General features: G+C 38.0%; 1 protein-coding gene across 1 annotated transcript in view; it reads left to right on the top strand.

The window, feature by feature from the left end:
- Positions 1-5762, top strand: part of NR3C1 (nuclear receptor subfamily 3 group C member 1) — a 70469-nt gene extending 64707 nt beyond the window's left edge. The window contains exons 8-10 of the mRNA XM_070739349.1: positions 3851-3981; positions 5004-5161; positions 5391-5762. Of these exons, the coding sequence (XP_070595450.1) occupies positions 3851-3981; positions 5004-5161; positions 5391-5543 (442 nt within the window). The 3' untranslated portion in view covers positions 5544-5762. The remainder of the gene's footprint in view (positions 1-3850; positions 3982-5003; positions 5162-5390) is intronic.
- The last annotated feature ends 16937 nt before the right edge of the window (positions 5763-22699 follow it).

Here is a 22699-nt window from a genome sequence, read left to right as displayed (position 1 = left end):
GCTATTTTGTAAGTAGGATTTATTTTAACATGAAATAGAAGGATGGGATCCATCAGTCATTTAACTAATTGGGTTCACCTCTTCATCATATCCCAGATCTGGGAGAAAATACACCGTTCTTTTGATGTCATGTTTGATTTGCAGATTGCTGTCAGGCACAAAACAACCAGGTCCGTGCATGAAGAATTCAATTAGCTGATTTATTGCTCAAGCCTATACACAGGAATGTTTTCACCTGTGAGAGACTAGATAAAGTTCAATTGCATTCAAAGAAGATTGGGGGTCAAACTTCACTGTGTTGTGCCCATATAGGGATCTAGATTGCCCCTATTTGAGTCCTTTACCTGACTCAGCTAGTATCTCTCCTACAGTTGCTAACTCCATTCCTTTCAAAATTGAGATACTTATCACTACCACACATGGTAGTTGGTTCCGCCTGGTACGCTTAACTGCACGCAGTTCTGTGGCTCTGGCGCATGAGCGTGCGTCCGAGTGAAATTTTTCTTCCTGCATCTGCTTCTCACATTCCTGCACAGAAGCAAAATACTTCATCGAAACACGCATGCACATGCATCCCTGTGTGAGATTTTGTTACCTGAACAGGTGCAGGAAACAAAATTTCACTCGAACACGCACTCACATGCCAGAGCCTCAGAGCTGTACGAGTAGGAACCCACTACTGACCACAAATATTTTTCTCTTCAAGACAGCATTAGTTTCCTCATATCTATGGAAGCCCAAGTTTCTTTCCTTTCCTTCCCTTTCGCTTGAATGTTGAATGAAAACCGTCAGAGGTGAATCATCCCTCAGGGGAAGAACTGAATTGATCCTCCAGTGATGTCCACCCCTTTCTGATTTTCTTGGTCATTTATGTTATATGCTGTCAACCCTCCTTTTCCAGGGCTCCTCCTTCCACCTTCTTTCTTGTGTTCTTTTTATAGACATCCCTTTGCATTTCTCGGAAAATCTTTTTCATGATGCGTCTTAATATGGCTCAGTGTGCCTCCAAGTTCTCCATATTCCTCTCCAGCATAATGAATATACACATTTGTACAATTGTAGTTGAAGTTAATCTACATGATATGCACAATGCTTATGTTTCCCAGGCAGGAATACAAGCATCATGCATATCTTGCGGTCAGTCAGCACTTAACTCAATGTCTATATCTATAAGTTTCCAAAAACTCATCCTGGAGATACTTGATCTTGAGCCATGAAATGCTTTGCAACCAACATTTTGAATTGTACTTGGAAGCCAATGCAGTGCTTACAAAAGCAGTGTACGTGGCTGTAATGACTTTTGCTCCCTGACAGAAGGCTTCTGTTACTAATTACAATTTTCAAATAGTCTTTAAATGAGGTTCCATGAAGAAAAGGATGCAGTTGGCTATCTTTAAAACAAATACCAATTCGATTTTTAGTTTTCCTGGCACCTTGAAAATTGTTACTTAGTAAAATAAATTTTCTGGTAATTAACTTATACTATAAAAGGCACAGAACTGCATATGAACTGCTAGTTAAAATCATGTTTTTACTGGAGAAATAGAAATTTGTTAAAAGGAGGCAATACTGTAGCCTATGTGAATAGGTAAGGGACCAGAGTGGCATGCTTCATAAAATTTGAATCAGAAAGATCTGGACTTAATCACTGTGATGTTTAACTTAATGGGTGTCTTATTTCAATCTCTTTTACTTTCAGGAGGCATGAATAAAAGGTCTGGGCTTGTTTGTCACTTCCCATTTTCATACTTTTGTGATATATTGAATCTGTAAATTGCCTCAAATGGAGGCAGGTAAACACTTAAAATAAATAAAAATTAGGGATTCTTAAGGAATTAAAAGTTGGTCAGACAGGTTTAACTTGTTCATGTTTGCATGAAAATCTGGTAATATTTTAATATAGTAACAAAGGCATGCAGAAAAGGGAAAAGGGAAATTGTAATGACGTTGGAGATTTGGCAGTGTAATTGGCAAAAAAATGGATACTGAAAAAAGAAATAAACTTTTCTTTCCTTTGACCAATTCATTAGCTATGTTGGAACAATTTATAAATGGAGACTACAGCTTAGAATATTTTTAAAAAGAATAAATAGAAATGCTTACTGATAATGCAGAATATTTTTCAGTAAATATTTGTAATCTTATAGTGATAATACAATTTTACCAGCAACGAGTAAACATTTTAAATTGCGTCAAGTTTAGTTTGAAAAGAAGATAGATACATTTTTAAAAGTTTCTTTTCTTGTTGACTTTCTCCATACTAAAATATAAGTAAGTACAAATAATTTAAAACATTTGTTATGAGTGGTCATCATGTGACCATGACTTGCAGTTTTACTGCCGGCTTTTCTGTTGGCTGCTGGTCAAAAGCTGATTGTGAGGCATAAAATTGGTGATTATGTGACTGCAGGCTGCTATGACTGTCAAAATACCACTTCATTTAAAAGTCCCCACTTGTTGATCACAGGAACACGGGGACACTGCAATTGCTATAAATAGGAGAGTTCGTTTCCCCACTCCCCCAACTGTTGTAACTTTGAATAGTTGCTAAACAAGGCAGTTGGTAACTGAGGACTACCAGCGGTCAATATTTCAAAGAACTGCCAGACATTGAAAAATGGAGAAATTCAAGCTATGTCATGTTCTATTTAGAGTATATGTGTGATGCTGTAATGTTTGGAAGAGGAAAGCTAATTGAAATATGATACAAATCTTTCTTTCTAGCTTTTACTCTGATCCAGACTCCTAACAATCTGGCAGAATTTTTTTTGTTCTAAATATTCAGACAAAATGGAAGTATCCTTTGGAGAAGGGTAGGGAAATCTAAACAGAGCAATCGCTTTGTTCTAGATGAGATTATCTGTACTCCCTGTAAAGTTTACTTCATTAGGGATCACTCCCAGTTTATCACCTTAAGAAGCAAAGGACACAATGAGAGTTTTTATCCAGATTCATTTTGTATTCCAGCAGGAGCCTTTTTTGGTCTATTTTTGCTGTACCCACTAAATCTTCTAGCCATTTCAAGTTTAGATTGCTGTAAGATGCTTGATGTGAGTCTGCTCTTGATAGCAGTCCAGAAGTTCCAGTTGATATAAGTTGCTGTCCAAAGTCCATTTAAAACATTTGCTCTTAAGTCCTATTTGAGGCCTTTGTAAATACAGTTTATAAACATGGTAAATAGTTGGCAGCCAAACTAGTTGAACAGCAGTCTCTTTTTCGAGTATTGGTACATTGCCATATGTCCTTATTTTCTTCAAAGAATATTAAAGTTGAAGATATATAACTTACTATCTGAATACCTATGCTCTGCTATGAAACTATGTGATAAATCAACACTTGTAGCTTGAAAATTAATGAGTAGTTACATTGGCCTCTACTCTCCCCTTCTTTTCCCCAGCCTTGCCATACAGAAGCCTCCCCTATCCTATTTCCTACTCTCCCTCATCCTTGTTTGTTTGTTTGTTTGTTTATTCGACTTTATCCTTGCCCCACAGAAGCCTCTCCTATGCTATCCCATTTTCTCCAGAGTTATTTCCAGGTTGGGAGGGAGAGTAGAACATCTAACCAAGTAACACGCCTCAGAACGTGTTAATAATAAGAAATATTAATGATCTGGTGGTTATTTTGAAAAATCCTTTTTTTTTAGTGAGCACCTAGAAGCCAAGAGGAACAAACGTGCCAACTTTCAAGTCTGTAGGCTTTACAGTTCTGGAGATTTCATGATTGTGGCATGAGTGGTTTTCACTTTTATATATACTCTCTGGGATATTCAGGAGGTGTTAAAATAATTCGATAAAGAAATCTGTTGGTTTCTTTTTATGATACAGATGTGTGTGTGCTCTTTCTTCAGGCAGAGAATGAATCTACCATGCATGTATGATCAATGCAAACGTTTATTGATGGTTACTAATGAGTTAGCCCGACTTCAGGTTTCCTATGAAGAATATCTCTGCATGAAAACATTGCTCCTTCTCTCTACAAGTAAGTGGGTATTTCTGCCCTTACTGCTTTTTAAAAAAATCTTGATCTGTTTTGCAAATTGTGACCATCTTCATCACTGAACAGTGATCTGGGAAATATGAAACCTAGTTTCAATCCAAATATATGCTGCTGTGCTTTTTCTGTATTACTGCTCAACTCTTATCAGTCTAAGGATATCAGTAGAAAAGAGTAATGAATCCATTATAAATACAGTATATTTCCTAGAATATTGAAATTGTTTATTTTATGATTGATGATTAAGATTGCAAAAATATTTTACTTTCAAAAATTATTAAAGTGCTTGGTTGTTAAGATGACTCCAATTTTGTTGTAAGTGGAATTTTGACCAATGCCAATATAATACATTTCATATTATGAGACAGATTGTTATATTGCACGAAAAAATTCAAAATAAATTATCTGAACCCCTCCCATTGCCCGAGCCAGATGTCAGGGGTCAGGAGAAGTCCAACCGTATCTTACTGAATATAAATTTCCTATTCCTTTTGTAAATAAATACATAATAGAATTGAACCTGACAGTAAATCTTTCCCATAATGAAACTGATATTTTGAGATTCTTTGAAAAAGAGATTCATTTTTTCAAAATACAGTAAAAACATAGATGTTGACGAATGAACAGATAAAAATGTGAAAACTAGTAATTATATGTGGAAACAGATTGACCATTTACTGTGTTTCCCCCAAAATAAAATCTTGTCTTATTTTTTTTTAAACGCTGAAATAAGCGCTTGGCCTTAATGCCATGCACTCAAAAGCCCGATTGGGCTTATTATCAGGGGATATCTTATTTTGGGGGAAACAGAGTAACTATATATAAGGTTGGTCAATAATGCATGGGTTTTGTAAGGCAGGGAATGAATCTACTATGCATGTATAACCCATGCAGTTGTTCGCTGATGATCACTGAGTGAGCACTGATCAGGGCATTTTTGTATCACATGGGTTACTGTGAATGTAAAATGGTAACGTGTAATTTAATATTCTGTCATCTTAATCCAGTTCCTAAGGAGGGTTTGAGGAGTCAGGCTCTCTTTGATGAAATCCGTATGACATACATTAAAGAGTTGGGGAAGGCCATTGTGAAGAGAGAAGGAAACTCTAGTCAGAACTGGCAACGATTTTATCAACTGACGAAACTTTTGGACTCCATGCATGATGTAAGATTTATTCATTTGCATTTATGTACCTCAGTGTAAATACGTTTTTTATTTGCTATTATTCTGTGCATGTGTGAATTATGTTTGTACATAAATACTATCTTTTACATAAGCATTCAAGGCTAGCAGAACATCTTTGTTGTATTAAAGATGTAGGGGTAAAATATGCTTAAAATATTTTAGAGTATCAGAGAAAGCTGGCTTCATCCTTCCTTCTTATCATTTACAGGTGGTTGAGAATCTTCTAACTTTTTGCTTCCAAACATTTTTGGATAAATCCATGAGTATTGAGTTTCCAGAAATGTTGGCAGAAATCATCAGCAATCAGTTACCAAAATATTCAAATGGAAATATCAAGAAACTCCTATTTCATCAGAAGTGACTGCCTTAATACAGAAAGGTTGCCTTAACAAAAAAAAAAACACGTCAAAGTATAACTTCTTTTTTTATAAACTAAGAGACTTGTTAATTTTGTTATTGTACCTATATTAGGTATTTTTGTTTTTGTTTTGTAATTATGCACTACATGTGGTTTACAGAGGGCCAAGATCTAGCTTTCAGAAGACACCTCAACTGAATGAATACAAGAAAGAAAAAGAAAGAAGTATGGCTTGGGATTTTTCCTCTATATATACCATCATGCTGGCATTATAGAATGCATCAAAAGCAGCATTGTCAAATTTGGAATCTGCATTGTCAACATTCTGCTAGGAGTTTCTGCAGTTGGCTGGTTAAAATTTCCTAGATTTTTGTTTTGGTATAGATTGTTTTGTATAGTTAAAGTAGCATTTTTGATTTATGCATGTAACATGAGGAAAGTTTACAACTGTATATCAGAAAAGGGAAGTTGTGCCTTTTATAGCTATTACTGTCTGGTTTTAGCAATTTCCTTTACCTTTATATACAGTGGACTAGCTTGCTCATTTTTTCTTACATAATTTTTGTAAAACTTCAAGATGCCTATTGTACAGCTGTTTTTAAAGTGGGGCAGCTCATAGCTTAATGACTTCTAGATAATGAACTTCAAGTATAATCATATGAATATAAGGTGGCTTGTCTAACACGACTGTCCTGATAACCCTTCTAAATTTGGCCTATAATTCAGCCTTCTTCAGTGGGGAATGGGGATTGAAATGTATTCCAAATCTAACCTGAACACTGGAATTGCTTATTTTTTGATATTGGTCATGCATGTTCTGTGAGCTACTAGAAAACTAGCTTTGTCTTAAACAAGTGTTAATGAACACAAACATTTTTTAAAGCAGCCTAGATATTTGCATTTAATGCAATAGCCATAATTGTAAGAATCTTGGGCTGGATTGACATTAAAAATATCAGTCTTGATTGCCCATCAGGAAACTTTCAGGAAAATATGCATTATTGTTTAAAAGTTTACTTATACATGGAGAAAATAACTTTTTCCATACACAGTTATTGCCATATAAGTGTGTACTCCAATGTGTATCAGTGTATATTATATATACAATGGCCACAATCCAGAGCAGCTATAACGTGCATACCAAAATCAATGTGCACAGAAATTGGCATATCTGTTCTCATTGAACACTCAGACATAGCAGAACTTGTTCTTTTAAAATATGTATGTAGAAAAAAACAGTATTGGTAGCCTATTCATTCATATTTTTCAGAACAAATGACAAATTTACCTCTTGGGATCTCAGAATAGGTAGATTCTAAAGGGAAAGCTCTTCCCACAAATGTGATCAGAACTGCTGGAAAGTAGACTGAAAAATTTCAGACTTAATATGATGGGCAGTGCATATCCAGTGGCTTAGATCCCCTGGAGTCTAAACCCCACCTATTCTTGCAGTAGCTATATTGATTCCCAATAAAGCAGTTCAGCAAGCTGGGGAAAAAAGCCAGTTTCTGTTGTTAGATTGCACACTGGATTGAAGGCAAATGTATACAAAATCTGACTCCATTTTAAGTTAGTAATTGTTGACTACATTTCTCTCTGTGTGTATGGGTGATATACACATACACACACACACATATACATACACGCACACACAAACACATATACATACATTATATATAAATACATACATATATATATAAATATATATATAAATATATAAACCAGGATTTACAAAATAATTGTACCTCTACCCTGTATATGTTTCTAATGGTTCTTAAAAGATTTTAATTCAAAAAAGATTTTTAGCTTTATGCAGAAAAGAAAATAGACCAAACTAAAAGAAAAAGAAAAAAAAGTTTTATGGAAAATTAAAATCCCAAACTTGTATATGGCTTCACTTCCGTTTTTCACTCTCTCGCTCAAGTGAACCAGTCTGGAGAACACCAAGATTCCACTGCTAATTTTGTGCTTTAGAATAGTAGATGGTCTCTGTACAGCTCCAGTCCTTCTCTATCAGACTCCTAGTGTGCCATAAAAAAACCATATTTGTCTTGTGTTTTTTTCCCTTGTTTTAAACAATTTGTAAGCTGTAGTAGCCCATCCTTTGAGCACCTTAAGAATTTTCAGTAAATTTAAAATACTATGCCACTCTAAATGTTAAAAACAAAACAAAAAACATTTTAAGTGGCCAAAATAAAACAAGAGATATAAATGCTTAACAAGAATTAACAATCATAATGTGATATGTTACTAATAACAATTTTGTTTAATACTTTCAAATATATAGAATCTGATAATGTTTGAAGAAAAGAAGGAAGGGCTAATACAGCTTTAAATGCAGTTTATCAACTTATTGTATAATAGCTTGTATAGTGTATCATAAGAAAGGTTTTTAGATGACAGATTGCTTTATCATGACATATATTTTTTCTAGGGGTCACAAATGTGTTGATATGGTAACCCATAAAAATGTGGTTTGTCTGGAAGTATTAGTCTTCACAGCATTGTGCTGCAGTATCTAATAGGTACTCTAATTTTATTATGTATGTCTGTTATTTCTCTTTTCCTTATTGTTCTGAATGAATTTACCCATATTCAATGGAAGCTCCTGGGGCAGAAATATAAATTAATTAAACTATTGTAGGGGGGGAAAGGATTGAAAATTAAGTATGCTAATGCAACCTATGTATCTGGTTCCCACACATTCCCCAATTGAATCTGCAGAATCTGGGTGGGTTTATGAAAGCCGTATATACACTCACAAACATACACATACAGAGACAAAACACACAGAAGGAAAAAATGAAATATTGGGCTCATATATGCTTTAGCCTATATGTTCACACCACCAATCTGTGTGATTACTTTTAAATATTCTCTCTGAGCAAAGCAAAACAGACCAAATTGGCAATAAAATGCATATAGGTACCAGCAATATGTAAATATAGATAATAGTTTGAACAAAGTCAAGTACATTTCTAATTATTCAACAAAATTGCTCCTTGTAAAACAAGAGATTTTACCTGAGCTATTTTTGTCTTGTCTTAATCTTTTAAAATGTGAGGCTTATAAATGAAAATCTCCTGAGCGCTGCATTCAGTACTTGGGGATAAAATAGAAAATGTAATGAAAGGAAAGATTTTTCTTTATGGTATCTGTGCAGTTCCATAGTTAAGAACTGTGAACAGCTGCTGTGAATTTTCTCAAAACAGCTGGATAGCTGTGAGATGCAGTGGCAAAAACCACAACATAGAAGGGAAAAGAGATGCCCGTTTCACATAATCCTTTTCTGACTATCGCACAGGGAAAATAGCTTTCTCCATCACCAGTTGCTTAACCATGGTTTATTGAATAGACCAGAGTTTGCTTGGTTCACCTAGCAAAACCAAGCCATGTTTCCTTGATATCCCCGTATGGGTTTACAAAGCCTACTAAGCCACAGAGAAACCACATGTTGGAATAGCATTTTGTGTAAAGCCAGCATTCTGCATGATTTTCTCTTTAGGTGCTATTCACGTAGCAGTTTCAAGTATTACTGCTCAAGTGATAATTTACAAGATACCCAGAAACAGGCACATAATCTGTGCTACTGAATAAGCTTGTAAACAATTACATGTTTAGCCATTTACTTAAGCATCAGTGAATATTTTAACAATAGTATGCAAACTATTGAAAATCTATTTTGACTGTTTTTGGTTAACACTAACAGGTTTCAGTATTTACTTTCAAAAATGCTCTTGGAAGTATAACACACAAGGAGGATACCAGAAGTTATACCTGGAAAATGACATGTATTAAATATTTTCATCCCCACTGCAAAGTTTAAGAAAGCTAGGAATGCGTGATTAACAAATATGTGTGTGAGATGATGGTTTACCAACGCAAGTGAGGTATTATCATGTGTCTGGGATGTAAAGGCTTTTATTCTATGTAAAATATTTGTTGAATTTATGAATTTCTTAAACATAGAAGTGCTGATTTTAGAAAATTTCAGTTTAAATGTGCTAAATGATTTTAAACAAAAGCCATTTAAATATATAAGCATTTAACAAAATGTGATTTTGTTTGGCTATTCTTTTTTGTGCTGTGGGAAATCAGCACTGCAAATAAAACAGGGAAAATTATGACTTCTGTCTCTTCAGTGCCTTGCCGCATCATGCTGACCTGGAAATGATTTGGATAGCACTAAATATGAATGTGGTATGCTAACATTTCACAAGGTCATTGGTAGGAATAGTCTTTCAGAGAACATATTCAGGCATTGGAGAGATGAAATGCTAAAGTAAGCAAGAGCTTATTTGGCTAATATCCTTATTTTAACTTTTATTACTTGTTGAAGTGATTCCTAAGAAAATCTTTATGATTAGTATGCCAATCTTGCCAGTCACATTAAACTAAAAGTACATTTGATAGGGGAAAAATCAGAGAAATATGAAATGAACACAAATATGGAAACAAAGTGCCAATCTACCATTAACAACAGAGCTTCTAAGTTACATAACTTCATATTAGGACAGGGAAGGAGGATAAGTCAGTGAATGGAAAAACGAGATGTGTTATTATTATCCCTATGAATAGAATTGGAAGTAATGGGAAGTGATTGCCTAGAAACATACAATTTGTTTAGGGTCCAAAACATTTGTCGGACCTTAATTCTCCATGGTGGTGTAGGCTCCAGTATTATGACGCAAGGAATTTAACCTATTCTCTGGGGAGGAGATGAGATTTGATGACCTACCTTGGATCAACTAGATCTCACAAAACAAAAATATAAAATTGTGTGACTTTATACAGGAGTGAATTATGCAGGCATGGTATCTTGTGTTTATAATTCCTGTAGACTTTCCAGAAGACTTGGAACTGCAGAGAAAAATGCACATATTCCTTCAAACTGAATGTTGGATTCAGAAGTATCATTTTATCTGCAGAAGGTGCTCCTTTTATTTTGTGCCAAAGGAAAGTGACAGCCCAAAGATTTTTCCCCATTTCATAAGTACAGTATAAGCTAAGAAGGCTGTAGAAATTGCCCTCTTGGCTGCTGCATGCATGCTTCCTTTTTTTTTGTACTTGTGTATAAGCCTTTGCAAAACTGAACTAGTGACTATTTTCACTTCCTCTCTGTTCTGAAGAGCCACCCAAATCTGGAATTATTCATTTTAAAAACATGTAGGTCTAATTAGTAGTGCAGTTTCCTAAAGTAAATATTGTGCATTTCCTTCATGTTCTGCCCTTCTAATAATCTTTTAAATTTCTCTCTCTCACACACACACACACACACACATGCACATACACACACACAAGAATCAGATCACAAAAATGCTAGTTTTATTGTGTTAAATGAATGGAGCTGACTCAGCCGGGATGGAAATATACTCTCTTCATGGTTCTTTGAAGTCTGTTGAGATACCTCTGGGTGTAGTAGGGTTAAGACCAATAATTTTTGAGAAGGGGTAGCAAGGCCCTGGTGGCCAAGCCACTTTAATTTGAAGTATGCACTTGAGTATTTTATAGAAAGGGACCAGAATTTTCACCCTCTTTCATATGCAAGCCTCACCTACCGCCTGGTTCATGCTGAAGTGAATTACCGTAGGTGGTTCTCAGTGTATCTACATTTTTATGCTATTGCTGTTACATTGAAAAATACTTTCAGGCAAGGCAGAGCCTCATATTGGGTATTTTTTTAAAAAGAAAGAAATTAAGGACCTGTTGAGGCTTTTCTGATAAAAGACCACATATAAGAAAATTGTCACCTCCCACCCACTCAACCCAACATAGTTAATAGCACGGATTCAACAGTTTGTCAACATTCTATTTTGTATATTATACAAAAATATATAATGGGGACAAATGCTATGTTATGCTGGTGTATGGCATTAATAAAAAAGGCTTTTTTTCATTATTTTTATCACAGTAATTTTAAACAGTGTAAAAAAATTAAAACAAGTGACTCCTGTCTTAAAACAAAAGTTGTAGTTTTTTATTCATGCCGAATAACTGTAGTAACAGTGTCTTTCAACATATTCAGTGAAAAATGTTGGACTGTAAAATCTTGTGTGGAATTGTTAAGCATTTATTTTCCTTTTAAATTTTGCTGTTCTGGTAATTCAAAGCCACACGTCTGTACAGAAGCTGCCGTAAATGTAAGCCATTTACAGCAATGCTGAATAATGGACAAAATGACAATAAAATTCTGCTTTTTCATTACATGTTCAAACACTTTTGAAGTGGCTTTTTTTCTCTTGTGCAGAATGCTGAATCTAAGCTTATTAACTTCTTTCTATTCTATTAACTTCCTCTCCCAAATTAACTTTAATCCTGGGCTGCCTGGTCTATTGAGTGTAGAACTTCATTGGCATTTTTTTTCTTTTAATCTTCACAGTTGTCTACAAAACTACACACACACTTCAAGTTCTAAGGGTAAAAACAATCTGGCACTGTAGCAATACAACAATTGGTATAGATTGAGGAGGTTCTGCCTCTCCAGGGTAGATAAAAATCTTACTTTATGGCCCCAGTGACCTCAGTTGCATTTTCTTAATCATGGGAACTTGTGAGCAAACTCTGCCATTTCTTTTTTGTTCAGAACAGCAGAAAAACTCAAACATGTTTAGGGATGTAGAATAATTATTTGACTTAACCATTACAGTTTTACAAAAAGCTTGAAAGAGGTATGGGTGTGAAATTAATCATGTCAATCCCATTTAGTTGAGAAAACAGAATTCCCCAAAGACATATGTTTATGTTTTATATATACAGTAACTTTCCTTTCCATTATCAGCAAATATATGTTACACACACACACACACGTACATACATACATACATACATACATACATACATACAGTAGTGGTACAGTCGACGCCATCATATTGGTAGCAAAATTGAGTTGTGTGCGCAGCTCTGCGTATCTGGTGTGTGTATGTGTTTGAGTGAGATTTTGCATCTGCGCATGCACAGAAGCAAAAAAAGTCTCAAAAATCTTACACGTTTCCCCTTCTGAGATTTTGCTTCTGTGCATGCGCAGAAGCAAAATCTCGCTCGGATGCGTGCGTAAGCTGGAGATACAGAGCAACACATGCAGTGCGGTGGGAGTGGCAAGCCCTATCTGTGTGTGGGAGTGGGTGGGTATGTAACATTTTTGTTGATAATGAAAAGGAAAAAATTTGACAGAAAAAGACATACCCACACGTTTGTTTGTTTGTTTGTTTGTTTGTTTGTTTGTTTTTTAGTTTGTTTGTTTTTTTGTTAGATGTCTATGTCGCCCTTCTCAACCAATTCAGGACAGTTATACATACACACACACACACACACATTTATTTATATATATATTTATTTCCTCCAAATCCTCGGAGAAGGGCGACATACAAATGTAATAAATAAATAAAATAATAAATAAATAAATATCTCATATATATATAATTCTTAAATTCATATCTGTAATATTTTGGTGCAACTCAAGAGTCGGAGGGGACATCAAACTTGACTGGGAACACATACCTAATATTTATTTTACGTATTCTAATTTCAATGTTCATAATCTGGCCTGAAAACAATATAATTAAAGGAAATCAGTAATATAAATTTAGGTGTATAAATGTAATAAAAATAAAATATTGGGAAACATCTATAATACCAGGAACTATCATTTATTTAATCATCTGCCCTCACCCTCCAAAAAAATCCCTAATGCCAAAGAGACCATGATCAAATGCCAAAGAGAACATGTATCTGGCCCGCAGGCTGCGAGTTTGACATCCCTGCCTTAAGAGGCTGGAATTCTATTCCAGCCTCTTAAGACAGGGCTGTCAAACTCGCAGCCTGCGGGCCAGATACATCACGCGCTGGCCACACCCATGCCTGCCCTCAGGGATAAAGTCTTTAATAGCTCAACTGTTTTGCACTGACAGAGGAAAGCTCCCAGGCAATACACTAGCAGAAACACTGAATGTATTGGCTTGTTTGGCGGCTGCCATTTTGCACACCCAATTTTTCCGCCAGAATACAATGGCCAGAATGCAATGGCAGATGTGAGTTAAAGGTTGCAATTGCAACCTTTAACTTACGTCTGCTGGCTGGTAGAGTGAGAGGAGAAGTCTTTACTACTGCGGACACCATTTTTCCTCCTCAGACCAGAATCACAATTCTCTCCATATTGGGATTCATCCATAACGAAGGTTCGCATGGCTTCTTGACCATCTACGCCTACAGGAGAGTTGGCATCTACTTCTGGTGGTGACATTGGAGGGTATCGGGTGGGTTGCTGCCCGAATGGGGGGGACGCAGTGGGGTAGGAAAAATGGAGCTTCACCCCAAAGGACCCAGTTTGCACTGAAAGATGTTGAAAGAAAATGCAGGGCATCCTGCATAAGCCACGCCCACAGTGTGGTAGTAAAAAATTTGGTAGCCCTTCTGGAGGGGATGAACCCATCAGGGATATGATTTCATTGGCCATATAAGATATAACTATGGGGCTGCAACAGAGATGGGTTCCCCCAATCATTCGGGTCCCCACTCAAGAAAATTGGGCCCATCTTAGAACTGAGTAGTTGCCACATTCATCAGCCCAGGGTGAAGGATTGGCGGTGGTTGAAGAGTCTTTCAATGACGTGGATCAACCTTTCTTTACAGGCCTTTTTAATCCAGCCTTGTTTAAAACCAAATTTATATAAGGCTAAACTAACAGCAAATCTGGGAGGTTACCTGAATGTTCTGACTTTAGATTCCAGGGTTGGACTTTGACTGATCTGGATTAATCTTGTAACAATTGAACATGTCCTCAGAATCTACACCTGCGTTAAAAGAACTGACCCAGATCAGACCCGGTGGAATAGAAAAGGCATGACCATATCTATTTTTTTTAAATTTATTTGTTTCTTTTACTAATTGGACTTGTATGCCGCCCCTCTCTGCGAACTCTGGGTGGCTCACAACACAACACACACCCTCAGTCCCTTAATCTCTCATGATTGGATTCTCCACAGTGCACATAGAAGAACGTTCAGGTAAAAAAACCGTTCCTTTTAAAAACCAGTTGTGAAGAACTAGTCTGTCACCAATGGTTTAGATATGATTTGATAATATAGGCCATATTATTCATCTTAACTTATCAACTTTTTCCTCTCTTAAAGAAAAAGCACTACCTAGTATATATGCCATCTTTCTTTTGCCTTCTCTTTCACACAAAAATACCTGTTATAAGGAATGCAAGAGATCTATATTTGAGTGGCCACATCACAGATTGTGTTACAAATGTTATCAAGATTCTTCATCGTGTATTGGGATGGAGGTTGACTTGTAAGCAGGCCAGCTATGTGATTTTCCCAGTGCTTCCATTGCCATTTTCATGCATTGCATTTAAAAAAAAAACATTGTAGATTTTAAGAGAAGAATTAAAAAACTAAATCGTTATTTTTGCTTTCCTCTTGAGGAGTTATTGTACAAAATTTCAATCGCCTTTAAAATAAGCTGCCCTTATCTTTTCTCTCAGAAAATTTATGCTGTGGCAAACCTTTACAATCTTGGAATTGAGTGCTTGGTGCTGCTGGAAATATTTGTAGCGCCTTCTATGAATGAGATCATTATGATGCAATGCAAATGATTTTGAGCACATAAAACTCCCTTTAGCATGGCGTGTGGGGAGGAGAAAAGGGAGATGATGGAAACCAAAGAGCTGACTCATTTTAAGATGAAACCTCTTGTTGATTCTGTACCTAAAACCAGATGGAAGGGATTGAGAGAAAAAGCTGAGGTAGCACTTCCTTTGGGCACTAATGCAACAGAATAGCATTTGTGCTGACGGCTCAGCGGGGCTGAGGCTGAAGGAGGGGGTGGGGGAGAGAGAAAGGCTTATGCCATATTGAAGAAATTGAGTACAATTATTGAGCTGGATTTCAGGGAATAGGAATAAATGCTAAATACAAAACTGACCTAAAAAAAAGAAAATGGGTGTAAGTATCTGCTCACTTGGAAAAACAAACTATGTAGCAGGTCTTCTCAATTTTTTACAATATTGCTTTTGCATATGCTTAGTGATCTTGTGTCAGGGTTAAGGCATCAGACTAGAAACTGGGAGACCAAGAGTTCCTAGTCCTAGTTTTAGGCACAAAGCCAATTGTCTGGCCTTGGACCAAGTCACTCTTTCTCAGCCCTAAGGAGATCATGACAAACCACTTCTGAAAAATCTTGCCAAGAAGACTGGACAAGATTTAATAGAAGGAGAAAAAACTGGAGACCTCACCTACAAAAAGATATTGACAAAATTGAATGGGTCCAAAGATGGGCTACAAGAATGGTGGAAGGTCTTAAGCATAAAATGTATCAGGAAAGACTTAATGAACTCAATCTGTATAGTCTGGAGGACAGAAGGAAAAGGGGGGACATGATCGAAACATTTAAATATATTAAAGGGTTAAATAAGGTCCAGGAGGGAAGTGTTTTTAATAGGAAAGTGAACACAAGAACAAGGGGACCCAATCTGAAGTTAGTTGGGGGAAAGATCAAAAGCAACATGAGAAAATATTATTTTACTGAAAGAGTAGTAGATCCTTGGAACAAACTTCCAGCAGACGTGGTAGATAAATCCACAGTAACTGAATTTAAACATGCCTGGGATAAACATATATCCATCCTAAGATAAAATACAGAAAATAGTATAAGGGCAGACTAGATGGACCATGAGGTCTTTTTCTGCCGTCAGACTTCTATGTTTCTATGAGAAGAAATGATCTCTACAATATTTTGCCTGTTAATAATAATCAAAAACCACTCTTATGCACATGATTTAGACGCCCCATCGAAGCGTCTAATGTCGCTTTGTCCATCTTTGATGGCATTCTTTATTTCCACTTCTGTAGTTTAATTGAAACAGCAATGGGACAAATTAGCAGCTTTTACAAATGGCCCAGTGGTGGGATTCATTTTTTTTACTACCAGTTCTGTGAGTGTGGCTTGGTGGTCATGCTATGGCTTGGTGTGCACGGCAGCAGAAGGATACTGTAAACTTTCCATCCCCACCCCACTCCAGGGGAAGGTTACTGCAAAATCCCCATTTTCTCTTGGGATTCAGGAGGCAGAGAATAGACAGGGGTGGGGCCAGTCAGAGGTAATATTTACCGATTCTCCTAACTGCTCAAAATTTCCACTACTGCTTCTCCAGAACTGGTCAGAACCTTCTGAATTCCACCTCTGAAATAGCCATTTAGTTATCGTGTCTCTTTGTATGCAGCGTTTTGAACTGTGATGGCGCAGCAGTTAGAATGCAACATTGTAGGTAATTCCGCTGACTGCCAGAAGTATGATTCTGACTGGCTCAAGGTTGACTCAGCCTTCCACCCCTCCAAGGTTGGTAAAATGAAGAGCCAAATTCTTCTCAGATACAATTTTCACACTTCATACTTATCATGAAAAGATTCAGATTTTTTTAGAAGCCACAATTTAAGTCTCTTCTGAAAAAGCCAATATGCACACCCCTTCCTTCCTCAATATCAACCACTGCTAATCTTAAATGTAAACTAATGAATTCAAAAAGCATTGTTCTTCAACTCCTGAACTCCTTCTCTTCAACCGTCTTGAACTCCTGAACTCCTTCTCTTACTAAAAACTGCTAAATTCGACATTATATTTACAGTATCTGCGAAACATGGTTAAATGCAGCCCTCTCTGACTCCCTTATCACAATAAGAGACTATCATGTTTAACGATCTGATCGCAAAACCCGTAGAGGAGGGGGAGTTGCAATCGTCTATAAGAAATCACTGAATCTAAAAAAGGTGCAAGTTAATCATGAACTCAACTTGCACAAACTATCATCTGTGAACTGACCTTAAATACCACGTTTGGCTTCCTACTATGCTATAGAGCCCCTGATTACAACATCACACATGTGAACAACCTTACCTCACTACTAAAATGGTCAGTCTCCTACCCTGATCCTCTTATATTTTTCGGTGATCTAAATCTACCTCATATAAACTGCACTCTAAATGAATGTACAACTGAACCCATACATTCAACCTTTACAATGCTAATTGTAACTGAGGGAGTCCAGAAATATTTCACAAGAAAAGTCCTTCACTTCTCTGCTCGCAACAAAATATTTTATTCCATCAGACTTGAAATACTGGGATTAGACAATTTACAACTATGTTGCCTCCAATCTGATCTAAATGTAGTTCATAAAGCCATATACCAAAATGTCCTCCCTGTTAATGATTAATTCACCTTAGCCGCATCAATACACGAGTATGTAATAGATTCAAACTAAAGGAAATCACTCCAAACTCCAAACTGGACTGCAGAAAATATGATTTCAGCGATGCCTAGAATACACTACCTGACTCTGTGGTTTCTTCCCCAAACCCCAAAAACTTTAACCTTAAACTGTCTACAGTTGACTTCTTCCCGTTTCTAATAGGTTTGTAAGGGATGTCCTATTGTCTTATTTTATCTGCTATCTAATACATGCTTAATGAAATAAATAAATAAAATAAATAAATGAATAAAAGCAAAATCCTTCAAATTTTGTCTTTATCAACTTGGTTCTAGATGGAATGTGGAAGTTGGTGCATTAGTTCAAACTGAATGCCTTTTGGAGACAATAGAATTGCTTAGCACAGCACTGTGCCTATCACCCCAGTCCTACCCTCCCATTGTCCTCTTTTATTGTTATTTTTTAATTACATGTATGTTTTGTTTATACAGGCTACAACTATCCTATACATGTTTGACAAATAAATAAAAATAAATAAAATACATAGTGACATACATCTAGGATATCTTGAAAACCAATAGGATTACTAAACTAATGGTGCAAGAAGCAATAATTCAATCATAAATTTCTCCATCCCATATTGATATTAATGGATTAATGGAATTCTTTATTGGGCAAGTGTGATTGGACAGACAAGGAATTTGTCTTTTGTGCATATGCTCTATAGTGTACATACAAGAAGAGATACATTTGTCAAGAATCATGAAGTACAACACTTAATGATTGTCATTGGGTACAAATAAGCAATCGGGAAACAATCAATATTAGAATGGGAGGGTTTCTCCTAAAGTCTACTACCATTTCTATAGTTTTGAGTGTGTTCAGTTTCAGATTGTTCCAGTTGCACCATGAGGCTAGTTGTTCAACCTTCCATCTGTAGGCAGTTTCATCGTTGTCTCGAATGAGACCAATCACTGTTGTATCATCTGCAAACTTCACTGGTTTAATAGATGGATTGTTTGAGATGCAGGGATAGAGAGAGAAGTGGTGAGATCACACGGCCTTGGGGGGGGGACTGTGCTAATTGTACAGGTATCTGATGTGAGTTTGCTTCACCTGCTGCTTCCTGGCTGTTGGGAAGCTTATGATCCTCTTACAAGTGTGTTCAGATATCACTAACTGATGTAATTTAGTTAGAAGAATGTCCATTATGATGGTATTGAATGCTGAACTAAAGTTAACAAAAAGGCCCCTTGTGTAGGTCTTTGGAGATTCAAGATGTTGTAGTATGTAGTGCAGAGCCATATTAACAGCATCATCTGTCCATCTATTTGCTCGGTATGCAAATTGCAGGGAGTCTAACATTGGATGCGTAATGGTTTTCAAGTGGGACAGCACTAGCATTTCAGAGGTTCTCATAACTAGTCTGTAGTCATTCAGTTCAGTCATTCCGGGCTTCTTCGGCACTGGGATGATAGTGGAACATTTGAAGCAAGAAGGAACATGGCATATCTCTAGGACAGTGTTTTTCAACCTTTTTTCTTCAGGGAAACCCTTTGATGTTGTCAAATTTCTGACAGAACCTGTATTGGTACCATTTATGTCCCTTCAAGTCCCCAATTTTTTTCAATCTAAAAATGTTTTTAGGTGAGTTGGACTGTTGGAGACTATTTTGACTTCAAAAAAGTCAACTCTTTGCTATAGTACCTCTTATGCCTTCGTTTCTTTCCTTGCACACTTCAGAAAACTAGTCCACTAATCATGTAATTGTATGGCTTACACAGCAAAAAAAGATCACTGATCATAAAATACGTTTAAAAAGCATAAAAACATTTTAAAAATTTTGCCCAAACATACATTTTCTCACTCTCGTGCCTAGCCAAATCTAGGTTCCATTCAAAAGAAATGTTTCTTTTTCTCCTGCTTGTATGAAGGGGGCGGGGGGATGGACTAGGTTACCTCCTACAAGGTCCCTTGCAACTCTTGTTAATCTGTCTAAATCTCATTTTGTTTGTTTGTTAGTTTGTTTTGCACATATGTGTCAGATTCCAGCTAGTAGAGAAAGGAAATGTGGTTTGGTCCTTATGACTGAAACCAGTCAGATCGAATCTCCCACCCCGATCACATATTGTACTCTTGACTCTTCTAAGGAGGGGATTTCCAAGCCTTTAAAGCCTACGGTTGTTGAAGGCGGAGTTGCTGCCACCACAGCAAACAGCGGCCAAAAGCCAAAGTTAAATAACGGTGAAAAGGCGGCCAAGGGCTTCTTTTTGACACTTCCAAAAGCTTCCTTTGGAACAAGGATAGGCAAAGTTGGCTCCTCCATGACATGTAGATCCCAACTCCCAGAATTCGAGGCATTGAAGTCCACAAGTCATAGAAGAGCCAACCTTGCCTATCTCTGCTTTTAAACTACACTTCCTAGGATGCCGCGCGCACAGGGCGTTCGGCTGCTTGCGTCCATAATGAGTGGACAAGGCCATGACTTCAATGCGGGCCCCGAATAAGTGTTCTGGGAGAAGGCAGAGCCAAAAGCGGAGTAGGGGGGATGGGGGTGTCGGGGCCGTCTTTCGTCTGCTGTGTCCCCTTTACTTCATCGGCATAGATGCCATGTTGGCTGGAAGGGAAGATGACGAGAGGCGGCTGTGGGACTAGTGGCGGTGGCAGCAGGTGGTGAAGGGTACTGGGAAGCAAGAAGTGCACCAGACAGAAGCCATACCCCATCTCTTTTCGTTCTGGCTGGAGAGAAGAAGCCACTCCTCCACCTTGCCTGCCGGGGGGCTTCCATTAACCGTTGGCTGCTGAGGGAGACCCCAGCAAAGGAGGTAGAGGATGAGGAGGAAGAAGAGGTGGAAGAGGGACTGTGGAGAAATGAACCAGTGGAGGCGATGAAAGCCCAGACCTGAGGGGGAGGGGGCGGCGAGGGTTGCTGCTGATGCTTCAGTTAGGCAGTTTTGCCCTACTTTTTTTAATCATTTTTTTTCTTATTAAGTCATGGAACCCCTGGCTGGCTCTTGCAGAACCCTTGGGTTCCGTGGAACCCTGGTTGAAAAACACTGTTCTGGGGGTTTGTTGAAGATTTGGGTGAAGATGGGGACCAATTGGTCAGCATGGAATTTTAAGCAAGAAGGAGTTATCTTGTCTGGGCCTGGTGTTTTTCCTGGCTTTTGTCTGTAAAATAGACAGTACTTCCTTTACTGTGATCACCAGGGGCTGTGAACCCAATGGGATGGGGTTGGTTGTAGGAGGTTTGGCTGTTGCTGGTGTGTTTGGGATGGAGATTGTGGAGATAGGTGGCTGTAGTTTCCTTTCAAACATGCAGTAGAACACGTTCAGGTCATCTGCCAGTTGCTGATTTCCTTCACCTTGGGAAGGAATTTTGCCATAACAGGTGATGTTTTAAAGAGTTCCCCACATGCTTGCTGGTTCATTTGTTGAAAACTGATTCATTAGTTTTTCAGAGTAGCTTTTTTTTTGCTCCTTTGATCTCCCATGATCTCCCACATTTCTGGCCTGATTGTACAACATTGAGTCTGTCATCTGCACTTCTATAACTGTCTGGTTTGGTGCTGCAACCCAACAGGACCGACAAAGGCTTCAGAGGATAATCAGAAATGCAGAAAAAACAATTACTGCCAACCTGCCTTCCATTGAGGACCTGTATACTGCACAAGTCAAAAAGAGGGCTGTGAAAATATTTACAAACACCTCACATCCTGGACACAAACTGTTTCAACTCCTACCCTCAAAACGTCGCTACAGAGCACTGCACACCAAGACAACTAGACACAAGAACAGTTTTTCATGAACGCCATCACTCTACTAAACAAATAATTCCCTCAACATTCAGCATTCGGAGGCTGCTGGGAAGCTGCGCAGCTGTTTTAAAAGGTGACAGCCGAGCTGGAGGGCTTCCCAGCAGCCTCCCAAACCCTGAACCCGGAAGTTCGGCAAAAGTTCGGGGTTCGGGAGGCGGCTGGGAAGCCCCCCAGCCCGGCTGTCACCTTTTAAAACAGCCGGGCGGCTTCCCAGAAGCCTCCCGAAGCCGAACGCCAAACCCGAACTTCCGCGTTCAGCGTTCGGAGGCTGCTGGGAAGCCGTGCGGCTGTTTTAAAAGGTGACAATAGGGCTGGGGGGCTCCCCAGCAGCCTCCCGAACCCCGAACCCAGAAGTTCGGCAAACGTTCGGGGTTCGGGAGGCTGCTGGGAAGCCCCCCAGCCCGGCTGTCACCTTTTAAAACAGCCGGGCGGCTTCCCAGAAGCCTCCCGAAGCCGAACGCCAAACCCGAACTTCCGCGTTCAGCGTTCAGAGGCTGCTGGGAAGCCGCGCGGCTGTTTTAAAAGGTGACAGCAGGGCTGGGGGGCTTCCCAGCAGCCTCCCGAACCCCGAACCCGGAAGTTCGGGTTTGGCGTTCGTAACACGAAAAAAGTTCGTAAGAAGAGGCAAATTTTTGCTGAACCCCGGGTTCGTATCTCGAGTTGTTCGTAAGACGAGGGGTTCGTATCTTGAGGTACCACTGTATTTCTATTTCTACTAGTTTTTCTCATCATTCTTATCATCCTTTTCCTCCCACTTAGGACTGTGTGACTGTAACTTGTTGCTTGTATCCTAAGATTTTTATTAACATTGATTGTTTCTTCATTGCTTATTTGACCCCTATGACAATCATTAAGTGTTGTACCACATGATTCTTGACATATGTATCTTTTTCTTTTATGTACGCTGAGAGCATATGTACCAGGACAAATTCCTTGTTTGTCCAATCACACTTGGCCAATAAAATTCTATTCTATTCTATTCTATCATCTTTTCTATAGGATATTACTATGCTGCCATTTAATCACCAAGTCACACTTGATCGGTTTCTTGTTTCTCACGGTCCACAAGCACATAATAAGGGAGATCTACTAGAAGTAATCTTTCCAACTTGCAGCTCCAAATCAAGTGTTGT

The sequence above is a fragment of the Erythrolamprus reginae genome, chromosome 2 (genome assembly GCF_031021105.1).
Source record: "Erythrolamprus reginae isolate rEryReg1 chromosome 2, rEryReg1.hap1, whole genome shotgun sequence".
Classification (NCBI taxonomy): Eukaryota; Metazoa; Chordata; class Lepidosauria; order Squamata; family Dipsadidae; genus Erythrolamprus; species Erythrolamprus reginae.
The sequence above is the reverse complement of the archived record's forward strand: the minus strand, read 5'-3'. Positions and strand labels throughout refer to the sequence as shown.